Source organism: Nematolebias whitei, chromosome 22 (genome assembly GCF_014905685.2).
Source record: "Nematolebias whitei isolate Nwh7 chromosome 22, NemWhi1, whole genome shotgun sequence".
Taxonomy (NCBI): Eukaryota; Metazoa; Chordata; class Actinopteri; order Cyprinodontiformes; family Rivulidae; genus Nematolebias; species Nematolebias whitei.
In genome coordinates, this window is record NC_056519.1 from 11,871,329 (window position 1) to 11,893,461 (window position 22,133).

Here is a 22,133-nt window from a genome sequence, read left to right on the forward strand (position 1 = left end):
ATATATATATATATATATATATGAACAGAGGGGTCTGTGAACGACACAAGCAGTTAAGATTAGGCTTTCAACAGGACAGTAATTCAAACTGGCTTTATAAAATTTGGTTGGGAAAAGAGCCAAATAATGACTTAGCGTTATGCTAAGTGCAGCTATATTGCATTCCTGTGAGCAAGAGAGTTGCGCAGCAAATTGGAACAAAGCCATTACAGCATGTATACATCCCCTAACTGTCTGGGAACACAGCCAGTAAACTAGCAGCAGAGGATAATCAGTTTTGCTGCAGCTATCAGGTTGGTAAACTGATGAAAAATAGTTTGATTTTGTGTCACGCCAGTAGAAAAGTGGTTAGGGTGCTTAGCAGAGGGATTACATAGCCTCTAGGAGCTGTTCGCTGCATGTCAATTGATCTTTAACCCAGAATCTGGAATAAAATAAAAGTAAACGCTGGATTGGTTTGAAAAGTTTACTTGAAATAAGTGATCAGCTGTGCGAAGGAGCTGGTTCAATTCTGTTGAAATATTGACATAATCTGTGTGCAGAATGAGGTCTGATGTAGAGTCTGATGCCTTCACATATTAAACTTGGACACTTGTAGGCCAGCTACACAGAGCGTACTGCAAATTCAATGTTCAGTTGTTTTATTGAATTTTATTACAAAAGACATGAATCAACAGAGGCTTCATCATTTAAGGGATTAAATAAACTGATTTAACATCCCCCCAAAAAAAAAAAAAAAAAAAAAAAATTGGTTCATAATGTTAACACTTAATAATAAAGGCCTGTTGTAGATTAGTTAGTGAAAGTTACATTAAAATCCAGTAAATAATTCATGAGATATTTTAACAGCACAGACAAACATTAATCCTCCATCTTTGCATTAGGGCGATATGCATCTGTTTTAATGATGCATTATTCTGTCACACATACAGACAGGACATCATCTTACACTCCTGAGCTACTTCCTCGATGTGGCTTGGATATTTGCGATAAAATAACTTGTGTTGTGTTATTTTTATGCAGATTTGCTGCAGACGTGACCTTAAACTGCAGCTCTGAAGAGCCACAACAAATGCAGAAAACTACAGACACACAAAGCCCTGTAGAAACATCTCTTCCTACGACTTCTCTTCTACTTTCACCTTGCAGTAGCAATAATCTCCCAGAATACAAACACAAACATTGTCACATTCCAACAGATATTTGCATAAGTAACTTTAGAAAGAGTAATGTTTTGAATCACAAACAGTTCAGATCACATATAGATTGAGCTCAAGGCTGATCATCTACAACTCAGTTAAATTGTAGAGCCGCACTTCTGCAAGGAAAGAGTACTTGAGGCAAATCACAGAAAATCGCAGGGATAACTCAAGTTATAGAGTCTTTAATGCTTAAAGAATAGGTGGGCATGCATTATGGCCTGTCATAGAGCTCAGTTGAATTTATTCAAGTCTAGTTACAGCAAAGTGGATAGGGCATCAAAAGCTAAAAGTCTTTTATTTTGGACTGAGGCCCTGTGGAGCGGCTGCTTCAAAAGCTAGGCAATATCCATCAAATTAATGGTTTAAAAAGCCAAACATGCTCAGTTGGATGTCTTAAAATGGTTCTTTATGAGAAAAGTTTACCCTGTTCATATATTTTATCAGCTTTGTTTGGCTTACTTGCAGTGTTGCTTAATAATGCAGCAACACAAATCAGTGTTAAACACTCATTAGCCACGCTGTTGTCTGAACAAGTGTCACTTTACACAGAGTGGGAGATGGCTCTATGTTGTTACTGATTACAGGTGAAATAACCGAGTTACAAAACAATGAACAGGAACGATGGAGGTGAGTGCCATAGTTTGGTTAAAAAAGGAGAATAAAAGGACGTGCATCAACTGAGAGGGGAGTAGAGAAAAATGAAGACAAGAATGAGAAATTTGAGTTTATACCACTAGAAGAGTAGGCAGAATAAAAACAAGTATTTGTGTGAATGTTTATGAAGCATTCACACTGTTGTGATCTATTTTTCTTCCGTACATTTTCAGCATATTTATCATTCCAATTTTTTTGTGCTATTTCAACAAACCATACATCAAAACGTTCAGCTCTTTCAAGACAAGTCCTGCTGTGACTTTTGGTATTGTTGCAACTTTAGCTTTTTGAAATAGTTAGTCTTTTCTGCTACTTTTTTCCTCATAGAAAATGAATTGAGCTCATTTTACATCCTTCAAATCTTTAGCTCTGTTTACAACATTTTACTGCTCCTTTGTTCTGGTTCAGCTTCTTTCAGCTTCCTTGTGCAAATTTAAACTTTTTTCAGCTAATTTCAGCTAATTGTAGTTGTTTTTTTTCTTCAGTTTTGTGCTCCTTTCTGATTGTTTACACTAACTACAACATTTTTGTGCTTCTTCTAACTTCTTTCTGCTGATTTCAGCTTATTTCTGCAAGTTTCAGCATTTTCTGCAAGTTTCAGCATTTTCTGCAATTTCAGCGACTATTTAGCTATTTTATGCTAATTTTAGCTTTTTCAACTAATTCCACATTAATTGTCCTCATTTCAACTTTTTCAGCAAAAATCTGCTCTCTCCACTTCCTTCTGGTAATTTAAGCTTTTTTTCTGCTTTATAAGCTACTGTTTATTTATTTTTTGCTAATTTCAGCTCTTTCCAGATAATTGCCACTGTTTTGTGCTCATGTCTGCTTCTTTCAGCCTAATATGGAAAAATTGTGCTCTCTTCACTTTCTTCTGCTAATTTAAGCTTGTTTTACCTTTTCAGCTAACTTTTTAGCATTCCTTAGCTAATTTCAGCTGTGCTCAGATAAGTTCAGTATTTTTGTGGTAATTTCTGGACTGTCAGCCTAATTAACTTCTTTCTACTAATTTCAGCTTGTTATGCCTCTTTCAGATTATTTCTGCTAGTTTCAGCTTTTTCTGCTAATTCAGGTACTATTTAGCTGTTTTTGTGCTAAATTTAGCTTTTTCAGCTAATTCCATGTATTTTGAGCTCCTTTCAGCTCCTTCCGCTTCTTTCAGGTAGTTTAAGCGTCACTCTGCCTTTTCAGCTATATTTTCAGCTAGTTTTAGCCAATTTCAGCTTTTTAGCTAATTTCCTAATTTTGGGGCTAATTTCTGCTTATTTAAACCCATTACAAAACATCTCTGCCTAGCCTTAAATAGTGCACATTTATTAGTGCATGTTTGTGTTTTGGAGTGTGCAATTTGCAACCGTGACTTTCTTTGTGTTGTAAGCGATTATGCACAGCTGTGCTTTAAAAAAAATAAAAGGGCAAGAGAAAGGTTGTGTGTGTGACAGGAAAGAGGTAATGTGGGTTAAATCACTGGATTGGATGCAAACAACAAACTTCGCTCTCTTTTGCCCTACCCTCTGCATTTAATATGGTTGCTATGGAAACGTTATGTCAGTACAGACATAATGAGGCAATTGTGATGGCAGTCAATCACCCACGTTAGCTCAGAGTTGCGTTAGTAGCAACAACAGGACCCTACATAATATTAAACACGTGGTCATCTGTGCATGTATCTGGTAAATATCGTTTTAAATATTTTTACGTTAAAATAGTGCACATACAGTAATTTTGTCCAGTTCACACAAAAAACTGGCAGGGCCATTTTATTTTTATGATGGAGGAAGGACATAAACTACAAGAGGGATAAAAATAAAATATTCAAACACTGCTGATGATGAAAGACATTATGTTGAGATAATAAGGATCAACAATGTTTTCTAATATTTGGTAAATTATAGATATCATCCATCACCAAAAGGAGAAAGCAGAGCAATTATGTTTTTGCCCGAGTCCATGTGTGTTTGTCGTTCACAACACAAACCTCAACATTGTTATCCAACAATATTGCATGACATAAGGTTTGATTAAAACAGCTTCAACTCTGTCTTTTCACATTGTAAGATGATCTCAGTTTAAAACTTAGAGGGGCAATGCTACTTCCAAGGAATGCTTTTTTATTTCTTCTCTTCAGATTGATCATATATTTATTTTTTGCTTGCACACAAAGAATAAATGCCCATAATCAATCGACAGTATTGAATCCACATACAATGCTTGGATATGCTTATTCAAAAGTTTTCCATTTCTTGTCAATTTAATGCCACAATCAAAAGCTACTCTTTGTAAGCTTATGAATTGTCTTATTGTACAGTATTCCTATAGTTTAGATATTCTAGCAGCAAAACTAAATTAATTATTGAGGGATATATTTGCTGTTCACTAAAACTACAAGGAGTGCGTTATTTTTTTTTTTCAAGGAATGTTTGGTTATTTACATTTTTTTTTTAAGTTGTGAAAATGTAAAAAAAAAATTAAAAGACCACAGTCAGATGAAAACAAACGGCTTGGGAACAGAGTTTCTAAAATTACTGGGGTATGTATAGTCTATTGTATAAAGTAATGGGAGTCATAAGGTCCAAATTTGAACTCTGCACCGTGAGAGCAGCAGGGTAGACTCAGGTCAGACTTGGAACACCGTGTAAAACATTGAAGAGGTAAGAAATACAGGCCCGTGCGTCTGCTGCGTGCAGGACAGCTGGTCGTCCTCGTAACAAGATAGCAACGTCTGCCGCTCGCATGGAAAACAGCTCGGGCCTCGATGACATGCGACTGGACGATTGGTAACAGAAGTGCTGCTGGGGATGACATCATAGCTGGGTCTAATGTCACCCAGAGGCCCCTGGATATAAACTTACAGACAGATGAAGCCCTGGAAGTGTCAAAAGGCATCGCCTTGGAGACGCAGTCAAACACCACCAAGACAACAAGGGTCATCTAAAAATGTACATGATTTTGTTTAGGTTGTAATGAGGACTTCATTTAAATAAACAAAACTAAATGGAAAGCCTGAATTCCTTGAAGGATATAGCCTGCTGCCTTTTATAACAGTGTTTGGTCTTAGAGTATCTGTTGAGGATGGCTCTCAGCTACTTGTACACTACAATTTAGCTAAATATTTACAAGTTGGATAACCATTTTTTGTCTTTGCTAAAGTTGATTATGTGACTACCATCTTGAATTGGACTGACCCCAAAATGCCATCAGCTGTAGATGCATGTTAATAATTGCTTTGGAGTGTTTTATTAAAATCCATCCAGGTGTTAATGAACTAATTTTATAACGCATGAAAAACAAACACAAGCACAAACACGTTATCCTTTGTACAGAAGAATGGTGCAAACATTCTTGTGCAAACACCTGAACTGTGTCCGAATCTGTGCTTCTTTCTTTACTGGTTTATTTATTTATCTTGTTTATTCTTTGTAATGTTTACTTTCTGTACTTTCCATTTGCCACAGTGTTTTATTCACCATCAATATCTTTCCTCCATCATCTGCTGCTCAGTCCTTCCATGTGCACCTGTTCTCCGTTATCATTAAGCCACTTGTCTCTAATATCCTCATCAGCCCCGGTCCAGATAGTCTCTCAGTCGTCACTTCTCTGCAGTTGATCATTGTGCTTCATGCCCTGTCTCGTTTTCCTCCACGTTTGTTGTTTTGTAGCTGCCATGACAGATTTTTGTTTTGTATTATTTTCTGATTATTACACCTTTTAGCTTTTAGGCTCTAGGAGATAAAGTTAGAGGCCAGATTGAGATGGTTTGGACATGTCCAGAGGAGGGACAGTGGGTATATTGGTAGAAGGATGTTAGAAATGCAGCTGCCAGGAAAAAGACAAAGAGAAGATATATGGATGCAGTTAGAGAGGACATGGAGGTAGATGGAGTGAGGACAGAGGATGCAGAGGACAGAGATGGAGGATGACTTGCTGTGAGGGAAAAGCTGAAAAAAAAAATAGAAGTAATTTTTAAGCTACTTGTGTTAGTCTGCATTCCTGCATCCAATCTCTCTACTAAACATGCCACCTTGGAGATTTGTCAAATTAAGATTTTTTTAAATCAAATAATTAACATGAGATTAGGAAATAATCTATGCACAATACAGTCTTTTTAAAATGTCCTTAAATACATAAAAAAATTATATTTTTAATATATATTTTCTGAGACGAACGTTAACTGAGGCTGAGCAATGAGGCTCTCATCTTGTCACATAAGTACGCCTGAAATGTCCCCACTGGTCCAGCATGTGTTTGGGAATTCTTGTGAAAAATTGATTCAGAAGCATGTTTGGACAGAATCAAACCGCGCAGAACCACTTAAGCTTATTTGGACTGAACTGTGTGGCAGAATATTATTCCTCTGGTTTGGCTGCGTGGAGCGGCGCTAGATCAGAAAAACATTTGGAGTATAAGCCAGAAACAAGAACCAGTTCCGCCGTGAAAGGAGTTTAAAATGCTCATGAATGTTCAAAAGATCTGCAGCCGAACAAAAAGAACAAGCAGCAGAATCGGTATAATTTGATTTGGAGAGAATGAAAAAGTCCAGATTGCTCTATAAACTTGTTTTGTGCATCCAAGCATTTAAAAATGTAATATTTCCCTTATTGTGTGAATGTTTATGAAGAATTCACATGTTGTGATCAATTTTTCTTCCATATGTTTTTCAGCATCTTTCTCGTTCCAAATTGTCTGTGCTATTTCAACAAATATCAAAACGTTCAGCTCTTTTCAAGACAATCTTGTTATGACTTTTGGTTTTGGTGCAACTTTAGCTTTTTGAAATATTTAGCTTTTTCTGCAATTGTTTTGCTCATAGAAAATGAATTGAGCTCATTTTACATCCTGCATATAGTGTATTTAGATGTGTTTATAACCTTTTACTGCTCCTTTCACATTTTGTTCTGGTTCGGCTTCTTTCAGCTTCCTGGTCCAAATTTACTGTTAACTTTTTTTTTTCAGCTAATTTCAGCTGTTTTGGGTTCCTTTCAGATTATTTCTGCTAATTACAGCATTTTTGTGCTTCTTCTAACTTCTTTCTGCTAATTTCAGCTTGTTATGCTCATTTAAGCTATTTTTTTAATTCTGCCTTTTCAGCTACTATTTAGCTGTTTTAGGCTAATTTTAGCTTTTTCAGCTAATTCCACACATTTTACACTCATTTCAACCTTTTTCAGCCTAATTAAGCAAAAAACTTGCTTTCTCCACTTTCTTCTGCATTCCAGCTTCTTTCTGCTTTTTAAGATACTTTTCAGCTGTTCTTTTGCCAATTTAAGCTTTTTTCAGATAATTATAATTTTTTGTGTTCTTTTCTGCTTCTTTCAGCCTAATAGGACAAAATTTATTTTTTCTATTTTCTACTACTAATTTTAGCTTGTTTTACCTTCTCAACTAGCGTTTTTAGAATTTTTTAGCTAATTTAATCCGTTTTCAGATAAATTCAAGTTTTTTGTGGTAATTTCTGCTAGGTTCAACCTAATTAACTTTTTTATGCTAATTTCAGCTTGTTATGCTTCTATCAGATTTTTTTATGCTAGTTTCAGTTTTTTTCTGCTATTTCAGTTACTATTTACCTATTTTATGCTAATTTTAGCTTTTTCCACTAATTCCAATTTTTTTAGCTCATTTAAGCTCTTTCCACTTCCTTCTGATAGTTGAGCTTTTTTCTAACTTTTCAGCTACTTTTCAGCTATTTTTTTTATACTAATTTCATCTATTTTTGCCAATTCCCTAATTTTTGTGCTCATTTCTGCATATTTAAAACTAAATCAGAAAATGTGTTCTTTCCGCTTTCTTCTGTTAATTTAGGCTTGTTCATCTATTTCAGCTACATTTCAGAATATTTTTTAGCTAATTTCAGCTATTTTTCAGCAAGCTCTTCTGTAATATGCATTCACAATTCATTTTTGCAGGAAGTGCATTTTTTCCTAGTTTATAATGAAGCTGTTTTCACTAAATTAGGATGATATTGTGGGATGGGACAAAAGAGAGTAATAGGGAAAATATTTGTATGCTTTGTGCAAAAGCTAAAATTTCCAAACTTTTCTGTCTAGAATGAAGAAAATGAAGCGTTCTGGTTGTGGGTGGATGGGATCTGAGAAGAAACTGAGCAAAAAGGCTTCAAGACTGATGCAAATATGTTTCTTTGTGAATTTTCTGCGGTCTTAAAATATCCAAAAGCTAACAAAGGATTTTAGGAAGGCACCAATTCTAAAACAAGTCTTAAAATAAGAAAGTATTTTCCTGAGGTTTTACACAATATTATAATATTTATTTTACTTCTTTCACTTCCACGCCACCATCTGTCATATTACATGAAGTGTGGACAGGTCAGTAATGAGCTGTTTCACAGAGTTTCATCATGTCAGAGCCAGACGGCCAATTTGACTGCTGAAAGGAAGTAAAAGTCTTGATAATGAGAGGAGGGAAAATAATGGAAGAAAAAAAAAAGAGCAAAGCAAAGAACAGATGCACCAACAGAAGGTAGAAAATACAACAACTAGGGAAACAGCGTGACAAGTTAGGAAATAGATGCAAATGATTAAATCTGCTGCTGGAGCAGAGGCTCATCATCAGGAAGTTAAAAGTGGCATCTCTATATGTGTGTAGTTCAGACTGAGTAGTTTTCTTATTGTCACGCTTTGTGGAAGCGTCACGCACACACATACACAGTTGCACAAGTGTGTGCCCACTCACACAAACACAGAGAGATAAAGTTGTGCCGATAAGCCATTGGCTGAAAACAAAGTCAGAGAGTGTAACGAGACACTGAGGGAATACAGAGCAGAGCAGAGCTGGGAGACTTGAGAGGAAAGAGGATGAGAGATATAAAGAAAGTCTAGAGAGAGAGAGAGAGAGAGCTGCAGAGTGAAGACTGATGAGTGTTTGCACAGAGGAGCACAGAAAAATGGAAAAATAAAAGAATATAGAGGATTTATAGAAGTAAATAACACCAGAGCAGTAAAATAGAAATCAATGGATAAAATAAAACTGTCGAAACAAATAAGTTGGATGTGAACAAAGGAATAAACAGATAATATGAGAGGAAATTATAGGAAAACGATAACAATATAATAATATAGAAGGGATTTCCTTTCGAATGTGGCATATAAGAGAAGTTCTAAGGTAATAAAGAACAAAAAAATCAGACTGTTAGTCACAAAGTTTTTTTTTACTAATTAAAGTCTTAGCATTTCTTTAAGGAATGAATAATGCTTGCTGCCTTTAAACCAGAGTTTAAGATCATCTTTGTGCGGCATTTGATACTATCTCCCACATCTTCCTCCGCAGACTTTCATCCACTGGCATCACCCATACACCCCTCGCTTGATTTCAGTCATATCTCTCGGGCCGCACTCAGTTCATCCAACTTAAATCATTCAGATCTCACTCCTCCCTCGTCACTTCAGGTGTGCCCCAAGGCTCTGTCCTGGGGCCCTTTCTTTTCATCATCTACCTTCTCCCCCTTGCACCATGGGACACAGAACCTTTTCTCACTCTGCTCCCTAACTCTGGAACGCTCTTCCCCTAGACATCTGTAATATTGACTCCCTTCAGACCTTCAAATCACAACTCAAAACTCATCTGATCAAGTTAGCCTTCTCACTTTAATTTTTTGTTATTTTTTTCTTGGTTTAGTGTGTTTAAAGCCATTTTGTATTGTTGGATTTTGCGTTTTTTTGTGTGTTTTTAATGTTGTGAAGTGTCCTTGGGTGTCTTGAAAGGCGCTAACAAATAAAATGCATTATTATTATTATTGTTATTATTATTATCTTTGAACTCATCATTGTGAATAATTTTGTGCAAAATTGCAATTTCTTGCAGTAACTTGAGTGATTTGTTGGTGCTTAGAGCTCGAATAAATGACAGTGAGCTGATACCATTCCATTACCACAAGATTTTAGCTCAATATCTGTAAAAACAGCCAAGTTAGGGACATTTTTCTGCTAAGGTTGTCTAGCTGTGGCTGAAATGTGAAATGGAGATGACTTTTTTTTTTTAAATCGCAATTGTACAAGTGCATCCAATGATTGCCTTTTGAAAGTTTATTTAAAATTCTTCCAAATAATTTAAGAAATATTTTTGCTAAGGCAAGAGGCAAGCACACACACACACACAAACATGGGCAAAAACTATTATCACCTTTGTCAGTGAGTATATTATTTATTTTTGTAAAGCTTGCACGATTTTTTTCTCTTCTACGTAGTAACAAAAATAAAATCAAACATTTTAATTGCATTCAGTAGAATAAAAAAATCATAACAAAACAAAAAAAAATTAGGGATGCACAATATTATCGGCATGGTATCGATATTGGCCGATATTATTGGTATCGGCATAAGGTGCTGTTTTTGTACGACAACCCAGTGACAAGGATGCCTGCAGCGCCAGCACAGCGTTATGACATCACACACGCTGTTGAGTTTAGATTTGTGAACATTTACAAATTTGCACTGTTCAAGTGTTGTCATTGTGTTGGAGAGAGTAAATGTCATGAATAAATTTGATATTAAACATAATCCAAGTTGAAGTGTTACATCATTTTCAGACCCCTTTTTGGCATCTGCATTTGGTAGCAGTCCAAATTGACAAAGACCATGCAGAATAATGTAATATTTTAATTCCACAGCAGAGAAAGATATGTAACTAGATATAGGGAAGAAAAAAAATGGTATTGGTTATAAGCCAAATAAGTTTTAACATATCGGCATATTGTATTATCAGCAAAAAATCCAATATCGTGCATCCCTAAAAAAATAAAGGTTTCCTGTGAAGTCGGAGTGAAAAAGCACTTAAAACCACCTCTAGAAGGTGTATTGTAACAGCTGAGTTGCGTTTTGTGCGTCATTTCTTTTAATCTTTCTAAAATCAACATAAATCTGTTTTTGCATTCTAAGATTGCTACTTCATGATTCTGCTTAATCTCTTCTAATTAATAATTTCAGAGGTAAACAGGGCTATTACTGTCACCGTTTTCAATCTGCTGTGCAAATCATCAAAATAAAGTTTCACAGGCAAAAGTAAATAATTCATTTCATTTCCTATTCTTTCCTGCAGTCTTCCGTGTCCTCAGCCTCCTGGCTGCACTGCTGTTACCAGCCTCCTCGTGCCCCCCATCCTGTTTCTGCTCCTCAGAAAGCCAGGTGGTGGACTGCGGGGACCGCGGACTCTCCTCCCTCCCTCCCTTGCACCTTCTGCCTCCCGGGAGCCGCTCCTTGATGCTGACCAACAACAAACTCGCCTCGCTGGGAGCCTCGGCCTTTGCAAACCTCTCCTCCTTGGAGGTCTGCAGCCTTTTGTTCTTCATTAAAGAAAATATTCTTACTGTACTTTAAAATTAACAACAAAAGTAGCACCATTGGTGGGTTTAATATTGCTCAAAATGTAGATAATATTGGTCAGAAAAGGTAAAGTTTTCTAGTTCAACATCTGTAGAAGCCGCCTGGTCAGTTAAACAAACAGGATGTATTTAAAAAAAATAAAGCATTAAACTAGAATTAACTTCCAAAAAATATCAACCCGATGCAAAACATTGGCACTTTTCACTGTTTATGCAAGATGGTTTAAGGCTTCCTTGAAAGTTACTGTAAAAAAACAAAAACAAAATAAAAAAAAACTTTTTAGTATAAAATGCACATCAACTCCCTATATCGATTAGTTTTTAAAACTTCACATGAAAAACAGCCTTTAAACAGACTGGATGAGACGTTTGGCAAAGATTGCTTTACAGTAAGGCTCTTTTTGCTCATCTTCAGGACATAGTAATGCCTATACTACATAAGCAGAAAAAAAGAAGACCAAATTAAACCTAAAAATTGAATAGTTAAAAGCAGCTTCATAACAAGTCAACAATGCAGATTCTCCACTAGAGGTTTAGTTGAAAGTATTATTCAGACTTTCCAATTTCCTGGAAAATTGCACACAGCTTGTGCGATAGCCAGGGTAATGTCAAGCTACATGCTGCAACAAGAAAATTTCAAATAGGCAGCAGCTACTAAATGTCAAATGGTGGATTATTGAATCTCAGCTTGATACATTGGTCTCTGGTGATTGTATTTGAAAAATCAAATGCCCTTTCTAATGGAACCTAATTGGAGACAAGACGTCTCAGATAGAAGCTGGAGAATAAATTGGATATGTTAAGTATTCTGTCTGATATCTGGAAAGTTGAGCTCAGTAGAGTGGACTTTTCCACCATTTTATTATAATATTCCACAAGTTATTTGAAAAGAAAAATGCTGAAAGTAGTAATGTTTTCATGTCTTTCAGGAGTTGGACCTTTCCAATAACTACCTGGATAATTTACCAGCTGGATTATTTAAAGACATGTCCAACTTAACAAGACTGACCCTACACAACAACTCACTGACAGTCATGGACAGAGACCTCTTCCAGGTAGGCATGGGACATTACAATTATTGATATTGTGCTCAGGCCTGTCATGATAACAAATTTTGCTTGGCGATTAATTGTCTCAGAATTTATTACGATAAACGATAGTATTGTTTGAAATTTGACAATAATTAGTAATTATTGTCAAAATTAAAAAGAAATGTATGTTAATTTGTTTTGCATGTAGTATCTTTTTTGACTACTGGATGGCGATATAAGACTGTTTGAACTGAAGGATGGATAGTGAGGGAGCGAGCAGCGTCTCTTTAAGCAAAATGGGAGGGAGACCTTTTGATAAGACATGGGCTGTCTCTTCTTCCTTTTTTCAGTTCTCAAAATGGCAGATGCTCGGTGCGGTTTGAGCTCTTTAGCATAGCATTTTTCACACAAAGCGTTAAATAAAAAATCAGTAAACAAGTTCTCAGGTTCTTTTTGCAGAGAAAAACAACTTTTACACAAAGGCACGGGTTTCAACTGTGAATTTTGGCGCTTCGACAAGATGGAGGTTTTCCCCCCGAGGTTGGCCTGTTAGCTTAGCTCGTAGCTGAGCTTCTCAGTTTAGCTGCTTTTAATGACCCAAAAACTCGATTTTGGACAGTTAAAATGAGAAAAGAGAAAGGGCGGGGTCAGTGAAGAGCACCGGAGTTTAGCTTTTTGTCATCCGGTGTCTTCAGTAGAAAGCGAGAGACACGAAGAAACAATAAAGCTGATAAATAAAAATTAAGTTGATAATTTTCATTTATCATGCTTGATTGATTTATTGTTTATTGCGACAGGCCTAACTGTGCTAACCCTTTGAGGTAAATTTATGTTATATGTCCCCTTCGAAAGGCACAGAAGACCATATCAAATCAGTTAGTACAAAACATTCTGTAAATATACAAAGAAGCCATAATCTGCCATAGTTTCAGCTTCATACAACCAAGCTGAACAAATTTAGCTCCCACATCTGGACTACCCCCTACAGATAAATTAGTAACAAACCATTTGCTCAGCACTTATCACTTTTATCACCACTAGAGACAATCAGATGAGCTTATGTTACAATGACTTCACTTTGGAAAACACATTAGACAAGATTAGCCCATTAAACGATGCTACAGTAGCAGCTCTTTACGATAATCAGAAAAGCTGTTGGGTCGGAAAAATGTCAGTTCTATATAAACAAAGATCTGGTTTTGATGTTTCTACAGGGTTTAGGTGGTCTCCAGAGTCTGGACTTGTCATTGAACGGTCTATCCACAGTTCCAATAGGCCTAATGGACGAGCTGCAGAGCCTCAGGTGAACATACACCCCAAAATACTTTTTAATGCAATTATTTGTTACCAACGCCCCTCCTAATGACACCTACTGCTACTGTTACACAAAGCAATAAATTATTCTCATGCGATTCTGATACGTCTTTCATTTGGACATGTTTTTTTCCAAAACATGCCTGATTACCTTAAAGTGTTTTTATTTTTCCAAGGTGGCTCTCACTGGCGGGTAATAGGCTTCATGGTTTGGAGAGGGCAGCGTTCAATCCGCTGGCCAACCTGCAACACCTGGAACTGGGACACAACCCCTGGGAGTGCGACTGCAACCTTCGTGACTTCAAACACTGGATGGAGTGGCTGCTGTATCGAGGTGGACTTTTGATTTATGTTACGAGGACTTTCTGTTCCACTTGAATTAGAGAGAAAGTATTGTTGGAAAAGTAGTGTATAAAAAAAACCCCAACAGAATTATTAGAAACAGGCATGTCTGGATGCAGGGTATGCCCATCCTTCTAGCCATATAATACGACTGCACTGTACTGTTATCGCTGCTCATCGTTGTTCTGCGTGCCATATCCACGTGTCTCTGCAGGCTGTTAGTGAATCAGATAACTACAGCTGCTCTCTGCTTTCTCCTCGTGTGTAAAAATCTACATTCACCTTAGTGCCTGGGGCCTCAGCTGCACCCCTAATGAAGCATCTCTTCTTTTTTTTTCCTGCCTCATTTTGCTCCACTCTCCCTCGGTTCTTCAGATGGAGACTGACACACGGTAGACGTGATAATTTAATAATCATCAGAGCAGCCGAGGAAATTACAAGGAGGCCTTTCATGCTTGAACATGAAATCATGACAGTAGTCGTTTAAAGAAGCGTATGATGCACTTAAAGAAAGTAAGAAAAGGCTTGGTAAAAGGCTAGGAGCATTGTGCGCACACTTGATTTGTTTTGTAACATGTAAAGATATAAGCATTTCAATGCTAAATCACACTTCTCTAATTCTGTCTCTCTATTATACTCCATCTTCATCCCAGTGGTTTTGTTACTTGACCCATTTGAGGACACAGATCAATAGTTTTGGATGTGACCTTGAGAAGTACACCAGTGGTGTAGTCTACATTTTTGTAGTGGGTATCCCGTGCTTAGAAACCAAGTACATCGGTTAGTACAATGTAATTGTCAATTTATTTAGATTTTTAAGCATATTGAACATTTCCAAATTTCTCTGATGCTTATATTTGAATAAATGAACAACAAAATGTGTACAACAGTTGGCTTTGTATTAAAAACATGTTATAAAAGTTATGAAACAGTATCAAAGCAAAGCAAAGTGCTGCATACCGATAGATTGTTACAAAAGCGTTTAACTGCCGTTTCACATATCCATGACACGTGCCTAATGATATGTCATGTATCATTGGGCACTTTTAAGAGTCAGAGTCAGAGATTCTTTATCGTCATTTGCACCTCATGTGGTACATGTGGTGGAGCAAAATTATGTACACAGGGTCCCAGTTACATCCAACAATAAAATGTAACAGAAAAACAATAACATCTAAGATGTGAACTAAGAAAAACAAACTAAATATACACTAAGCACTAATAGCATAAAAACATTATGTTGAACATAAACACATTTAAGTGGGTATACTGAAATTCATAAGCTTTCTAGTGGGTTTACTCCGTATACCTGAGTATCACGTAGACTACACTGATGTACACTATGTTTGGAAGTGCATGTAGCCTGCTCCCACCCTCATATTGATGGTGGGAATTAGTAAGTCAGTCATTTCTCTTTTCCACACCAGAGCTGTGCTGAAGCTAGGCTTGTCATCTCATGAATTAGACAAGGGCCTATTGAGGTGATCTCAAACTTAGTGCAGAGAGCACGGCAAATAGTGTGCACGTTAAATGATGGATGACTCATGGTAGGGTTGGAACGATAACCACCTGCTCTCAGACTTTTTTCTCACTGTCTGTTAATTAGTGATGCTTTACAGGTAAAAGCCAGATTATTGATGACCTCTTCTCTCTGCTTCAGGGGGTAAAGTGGATGCAGTGGAGTGCACGCTACCAAAGGATCTGCGTGGGAGAGACATTCGTGGCGTTCCCGTGGAGATGTTCAACTACTGCCTCCAGCTTGAGGATGAGAACAGAGAAGGAGGTGGTGGTGAGGGTGCTCATTCTGGACAAGGAGGTGGTCCTCCGTGCAGCAGGAGTGCTCTTAACCCAAGTGGGGCAACACCAGTTTCTGACAACGGTGGCAACACTGGTGACGACTCCCCCTCGAGCATTGGAGGTGGCGAAGCACCTTCGGACTGTGTCCGTGCTCGCTACCGGCCCGTGAGCGTGCGGCGCGCTATTGGCACAGTGGTGATTGCTGGTGTGGTGTGCGGCATTGTTTGCATCATGATGGTTGCTGCCGCCGCTTATGGCTGCATCTATGCTTCTCTAATGGCCAAATACCAGAGAGAGCTGAAGAAGAGACAGCCGTTAATGGGAGATGGAGAGGCTGATGGGGATGACAGGGAGGATAAACAAATCTCCTCTGTGGCCTGAATCATAAAGAGAGTATGGGACAGGGAAGTCTAGCATGTCAAAGTGTGAAAGCAATGATAATAAAAGGGCTCAAAGAGGAGAGAAACTGAAAAGCTTGTTTTCTATACATAGTATCTCTTCCTCTGACTCTCACACTGACACCTCTTTCCCCATTTTTGGTATCACTTTTTCAATCCTCTTTCTATTTTTAACCTTCTCCTTCTCTGTCCCTCACTCTAACACACTTCCTCCACACATGCACCTTATCTGCACCCTGATTTACTCTTTAATTTTGGACCCGTTCTATTTGCAGTATTTGTTACCGATCATCCCTCCAAGACGCCTACCAGCCACCTACTGCAGCTGAATTTGCCATTATTCTGGCTGGTGAGAAACATATCATTAAAGTTGTTCTAAAACACTCATGCTGTATGTTCAGTCAGTATTAGTAGACTGCAAATTCAGGGATTCATAGCATGTGTAGTGTTGATTGCACCAATGTTCACCAAGTAGTCAAATCTGTGCCATTTCCAAAGCCAGCGGTCACTCAAGAAATCTAGAACTCCAGCTTGAAACTTTATTTTAATCCCTCCATTGTCTGATTCTCTTCTTGAGACCCAAGGATGATGTTAAGAAGTATGTTAGAAATGGGGGAAGTTGATGGGGAAAAAAAGCTGCAACTTATAATCTTAAACCTGGATCAATGATGATCTATAAAAATGCATGGGACGTGCATTGACACTGATCATTTGTGGACTAAGACTGATCCTCGCCAGGCAGGAAAAGAGGAATACAGTAGCATTTACCTGCAATGTGATTTCAGTGTACTCTTCAGAGAAAAAGCTTTCACTCATTTGATGCTTGTAAAATGATTACGATCGACGTCTGGACAGATCCGAAGCTTTCTATCACCAAGGAAAAGTGACACATTTATGCTTCTGGGTCAGTGTTGACACCGACACAAGGACTGAAAGAACCTCAGACTTTAATTTAAAGTGGATATTTTATATTCACCCTTGCAGGTGAAGGTTTGCTACAATGGCATGACAAACAATCTCAGCGGACTCCGTCTCCAGTCAAGGACTACAAATGTCATACTCCTGCACTTTAGTCTCCAGTTTCAAAAAAGCCCTTGACCTCATTCTCCCTCCTCCTCCACTTCTGTTTCTTTCAAAGACAGACCAAAAGCCCAGAGGGATTATACAGGAAGGGGTTAAAGAAAAAAGCTGCTATTTTATCCACCCCCTCATCCCTTTATTTTTCTATCCATCTTTATATTGGTTACTTTTTGTGGAAGGTTTATCGCACTGCTTAAAGACGTCCAACTCGACCTTATATTTTTATCTCTCTCTCATCCAGACTTACTTCTAAACCTTTTTTTTTAAGTCGGCAATATGCAATGAAAGTTGTACCAACAAAAAGTAAAGTATGTCTATTAAAACAATGCTCACTCTGTATTTATTGAGAGGCATTACATTTATATAAAAAAGATTGTTTTACAAAGTGTTTTCATTAGCATCCTAATTTATAACCAGAAAGATTGATATAAACTCCAACATTTGTTGGTGCACAGAAGATGTCCCTGAAGATTTAAGTAGCATTCATTGCATATTTCACACCCACATTGAATTGAGTTTCCTCTCAATTTGTTAAATTGGCTTCAAATAAACTTATATTAATAGTTTGTTTCTAATATCTGAGTATAATACAGACAAATATTATGCTAGTCTAATATAAAGTGTTGGCCCAGCAGCCTTAACCTGTTTAAGATACTTTTGTTTCCCTGTATGAAGTCATTAAGTACGTGTCTGTTGTGTTAATGAAATCTATGTTTTATTTTCAGTTTTGGTCTTTGTAATAATTATCTGATGTTTCCACTTATTTATGTTTGGTGCTTGGTAAAGTTCATGTAAGAAGGTTAGACAGAGTTTAGAATGAGGAACGTCTCTGAAATTTTAATTTAAATCTGGTTTATAATTTCAAAAATAAGTATTTTTCTTTCATACTGGCTAAATCTCAGTTTGTGTTGATAAACGTCGTATGAACCACTCAGTAATTTGCTTGTACCTACGCGGTCTTTTGTTCATTTGTGTTATTTTACGCCGTGTACCCCATCGTACCCCCATCATCTATTTGCAATAAATCGTTGAATTTGCTAATACATGGTAACATTTATCAAGAAAGAAAAAAAAGCTATTTTTATTAAGACAGACGTGGCCTTTTTGGTCCTGATGTAAAGCATGTCAAAATATTTTCATCAAAAAGATATTTGGATGCACGCTCAATAATCCAGGTAGAAAACTCAACAAGGTTAAGTCAGATCCTCTGGATGGATTCTTAATTTGTTTTGCTTAATACTTTTTTCTGGTAACCATTTCCCCCAATATCTACACAAGAAAATATGTTTAAGCTGTAGTTAAAGCTAAATTTGGTCTATTTTTCAGAGAAAACTAATGAGCACACAAACTGCAGCTCCATCCCTCTCTGCTGTGCTTCTGCTCTGCTCTAAAACCTCTTAACTGCAGAGGAAGATGTCTTAAGCTCCTTAAATGTGACACGTTATTGTCTGACTGACCTGTTCTCTTCTGAACTTTAATTATTGGCTACACCATATAAACAACATGAGAAGCAGGAGGAGCTATAAGTAACTTTAGATGACAAAGTTTTATCAAATTAAAACATATTTGTGTTTGTTCTTCAGTGACTTGGCCAGGTCTGATTTAGAACTTAAAACAAACAGAAGCAAGTTAAGGTCATATGTAAAATAAAATGTTGAGTAGAGAAATTCATCCCTTCTACCTTCATTTATCTCTCCTACAATACTAATCTTTGCATAAGGAGATAATGAAAAAAAAAATCACAATTCATATAATGCGTTCATGAGTACTGAATGCTGTTACAAAGCAGGCATAGAACAGAAAAAAACAAACTTTTTTTTTTCTTCATGAGATGTTTGAGCTTCGTCTTCTTTTGAATTTTCCCTCTTCAGGGGTCACCACAGTGAGTCATCCTCCTCCAACTCACTCTGTCCTCACTCCAACTACCTCCATGTCCTCTCTAACTGCATCCATTTATCTCTTCTTTGGCTTTTTTCTTGCAGCTGCATTTCTAACATCCTTCCACCAATATACCCACTGTCCCTCCTCTGGACATGTCCAAACCATCTCAGTCTGGTCTCTCTAACTTTATCTCCCAGTTGTTCAACCTGTGCTCTGATGATCTCATTCTTAATCTTATCCATCCTCGTCACTCCTGATGAGAACCTCAACATCTTCATTTCTGCCACTTCCAGTTCTTTCTCCTGTCTTTTTGTCAATGTCTCTGTCTCTAGACCATACAACATAGCTGGTCTCACCACTGTCTTGTAAACTTTTCCTTTGATCTTTGCCAGCACTCTTGTTACAAATCCCTCCTGAAACTTTTCTCCATTCACTCCATCCTGCCTGGATGTTTGATCACCTGTTGGCCACAACATGCAAACCCATCTAAAATTTCAGAGACTTCAAGGCAGCGATCAGTGATTAACAGAAACTAAACTCTGTCTAAGAATCTAGAACCACTGTCCTCTCACTCTCTGTTCTGCTTGTGATGTCAGTAGCTAAGTATCTTAGCTAGCTCAGTCCTCCTCCTATAGCCTGTGCTGTGTGTGTTTAAAGACTAATAAATTATAGTTTGGTACAGAAATACTGCAGCAGCAGCAGCCATAATGACTGAGGGCCTTTATGACTGCACAGCCCAAAAACCAATAGTGTGTTGTGTTATTATGACGATTGTGAATATGACAATGATATGAAGATGAAGTATTTCTCTGGTCTATATGCATCGGTTTGAATAAAAACATATCACACTTGTATGTGTATGTCCAGACCATTAAAACACTATAACAACTCTGTTTTAAAAAGCTGTTGGGTAAAAATGGCATAAGACACTCATGAAGTTTAGCACTTGAATGCAAATAGGGGACAAAAATGTTCCGAGTGAAAGAAAAATGACAAAAATACAAGATGTAGGAGGAAAAAGAGAGCATGAAATGGTCACGATAATAGTTCTTTGTGAGTCCCTTAGCCCTTTATTTCCTCTCACTTTTCTGTATTTCTAATCTTCTCTCCGCTTCCCCTTCCACTCTCACTTATCTTGTCTCAATCTGTCTTCTTGTCACCTCCTCTCCCATCATTTTTTTAATCTTTTTACCTTGTTCTTTTTACCCTTTGCTCTGTTTGGTCTATTGTGTCCCTTTCCCCACTTCCAGCTCATCTTGATCTGTATTCACTGCTTCACTCTTCAGCCTCTCCCTATTTTTGTCACCGTCTTTATTAAACCTACTTATTGCTCTTTTCTCCTCAGCTTCTCGGTAAGGAGCATTTTAAATATATTTGCATACAATCTGTCAATGTGACTACTGGGATAGTTGATCCTCATAAACACAAGCATCTTGTACAGTCACTACTTTTGAATCATTCCTTGACAGATTAAATTCTTAGCCTTAAATTAAAGGAAGTGATATAAGAATCAGCCACTAAAATATTATGAAGGTTTGACATTCACGGTGTTAAGACCTGGCAAAATTAAATGTTGTGTTGAAGTAAATGCTGCCACCTTGTGGCCAGGAGAAAATTCACTCAGTTCCCATTTATATTTGCTGGACTATATATTATATATGGACTATTTAGACCAAAAATATCCTTATGCTGTCATCTACAGCATAAATGCTTAAAGATGCAAAGCATAATTCAGATTCAGTTTAGGATATTCTGATTTTTCTGTGCACACATGCAGTAAAAACATACCAAACATGAATGTCGAAGAACCAATCAACTGAGAATCTTCACCAGCAATCAAGCACATAGCTACTATTTTTGGATTTCTCATATTACTCTGCACAAAAAGCTTCAACTTCTTACAACAGGAGGGAATAGAAGCAGAGAAAGTTTGTGAGTGACATGACAGCGGAAGGAGAGTAAAAAAAAAGTCAGAGAAAGTCAGAGACAAAGAATGATGGGAAGGAAAAGGATGCAGATCTGACAGCAAAGCTGGAGAGAGGCAAAGAAAAGACAGATGCATGCGTAAGTTTAACAGGGTAGAGAAGATGATGAAATGTGTGTGTGTGTCCTTGTTTATGCTACTTTGTGAGGACCAACTGCTTCTTATGGGGTCCAAAGCCCGGGCCCCATAGAAGTCCCGTTGGTGGGTTAGGGGTTAGGTTTAGGACTAAGGTGTGAATTGAGGATGTGTTAAGTTTAGGGTTAGGTATGTACTGGTAATGGTTAAGTTTAGGGTAAAAGGTCAGGGTTAGGCTACAGAAATTAATGAAAAATGAATGGAAGTCAACTGAACGGCCACATAGATAGCAAAATTAATCTGTGTGTGTGAGTGTCATGCACAGGAGTGCAGAGGATCCCACACTGCAGCTAGGAACCTGGAACAAGCCTCCACAAGTGAGACAGCATCACAGGTGACTAATGCTAATAAATAACATTTAACACTTTTCATTTAATATAAGTTAAAGTGCTATGCATATGGCTGTTACTGAATATATGTCACCAGCTCTTACAGCTGTTACACATTTTTTGTAGCATATAAACCCAAATAAGAGGCTATGTTCTGGCACAGGAAAGTATATAAAATATCGGTATCGGCATGGTTATCGGCCGAATAAGTTTTAACATATCGGCATATCAGAAATTGGCCAAAAATCCAATATTGTGCATCCCTACTAGAAACGTGCCGACACCCAGAAAGGCCCATGGATTATATCAGGCAGCTTTCTCACTGAGAGGCAGCAGCTCTGCAAAAATCTGTAAAGTTGTTTTCACATTGACAGGACTATTTTAAGCCCTGTCCAGATTTGGCGTAATAAGCATCAGTGGCTGCTCTGAGCACAGTGGTGAACGCTCCACATGCATGGAGGTTGGATTGCTGAGATAACACGCAAAATTGTTACATGCTTTCAAATGTCATGGCCACTGCTGGAAAACTGACTACAGTGGTGAAAAACTCAAAGTGGACCCAGATGCAGGACAAATGCAGGTAAAAGTCCACAAATCAAATTCAAGTAAACTTAGCAAAGGTCACAGAAGGCTAGTCAGACTGCAAAACAAAACA

At 37.5% G+C, this 22,133-nt stretch overlaps 2 protein-coding genes across 2 annotated transcripts in view; one reads left to right on the top strand and one right to left on the bottom strand.

The window, feature by feature from the left end:
* The window catches only part of cacna2d4a (calcium channel, voltage-dependent, alpha 2/delta subunit 4a), a 104,758-nt gene that overhangs the window by 52,799 nt on the left and 29,826 nt on the right, over positions 1–22,133 (bottom strand). The window lies entirely within an intron of this gene.
* lrtm2a (leucine-rich repeats and transmembrane domains 2a) lies at positions 10,149–16,364 on the top strand. Its single transcript, XM_037696089.1, has 6 exons — positions 10,149–10,176; positions 10,905–11,131; positions 12,117–12,242; positions 13,433–13,521; positions 13,709–13,866; positions 15,535–16,364. Exons 1-6 carry the CDS (start codon positions 10,149–10,151, stop codon positions 16,050–16,052), a joined length of 1,146 nt encoding a protein of 381 aa, XP_037552017.1. The 3' UTR covers positions 16,053–16,364.

Excerpts from the sequence above, each read along its gene's own strand:
- lrtm2a (XM_037696089.1), top strand. The coding sequence starts at position 10,149 with ATGGTATCGATATTGGCCGATATTATTG. Across the intron at positions 12,243-13,432 it reads TGGACAGAGACCTCTTCCAG|GGTTTAGGTGGTCTCCAGAG; the intron begins GTAGGCATGGGA and ends ATGTTTCTACAG. Across the intron at positions 13,867-15,534 it reads GGAGTGGCTGCTGTATCGAG|GGGGTAAAGTGGATGCAGTG; the intron begins GTGGACTTTTGA and ends TCTCTGCTTCAG.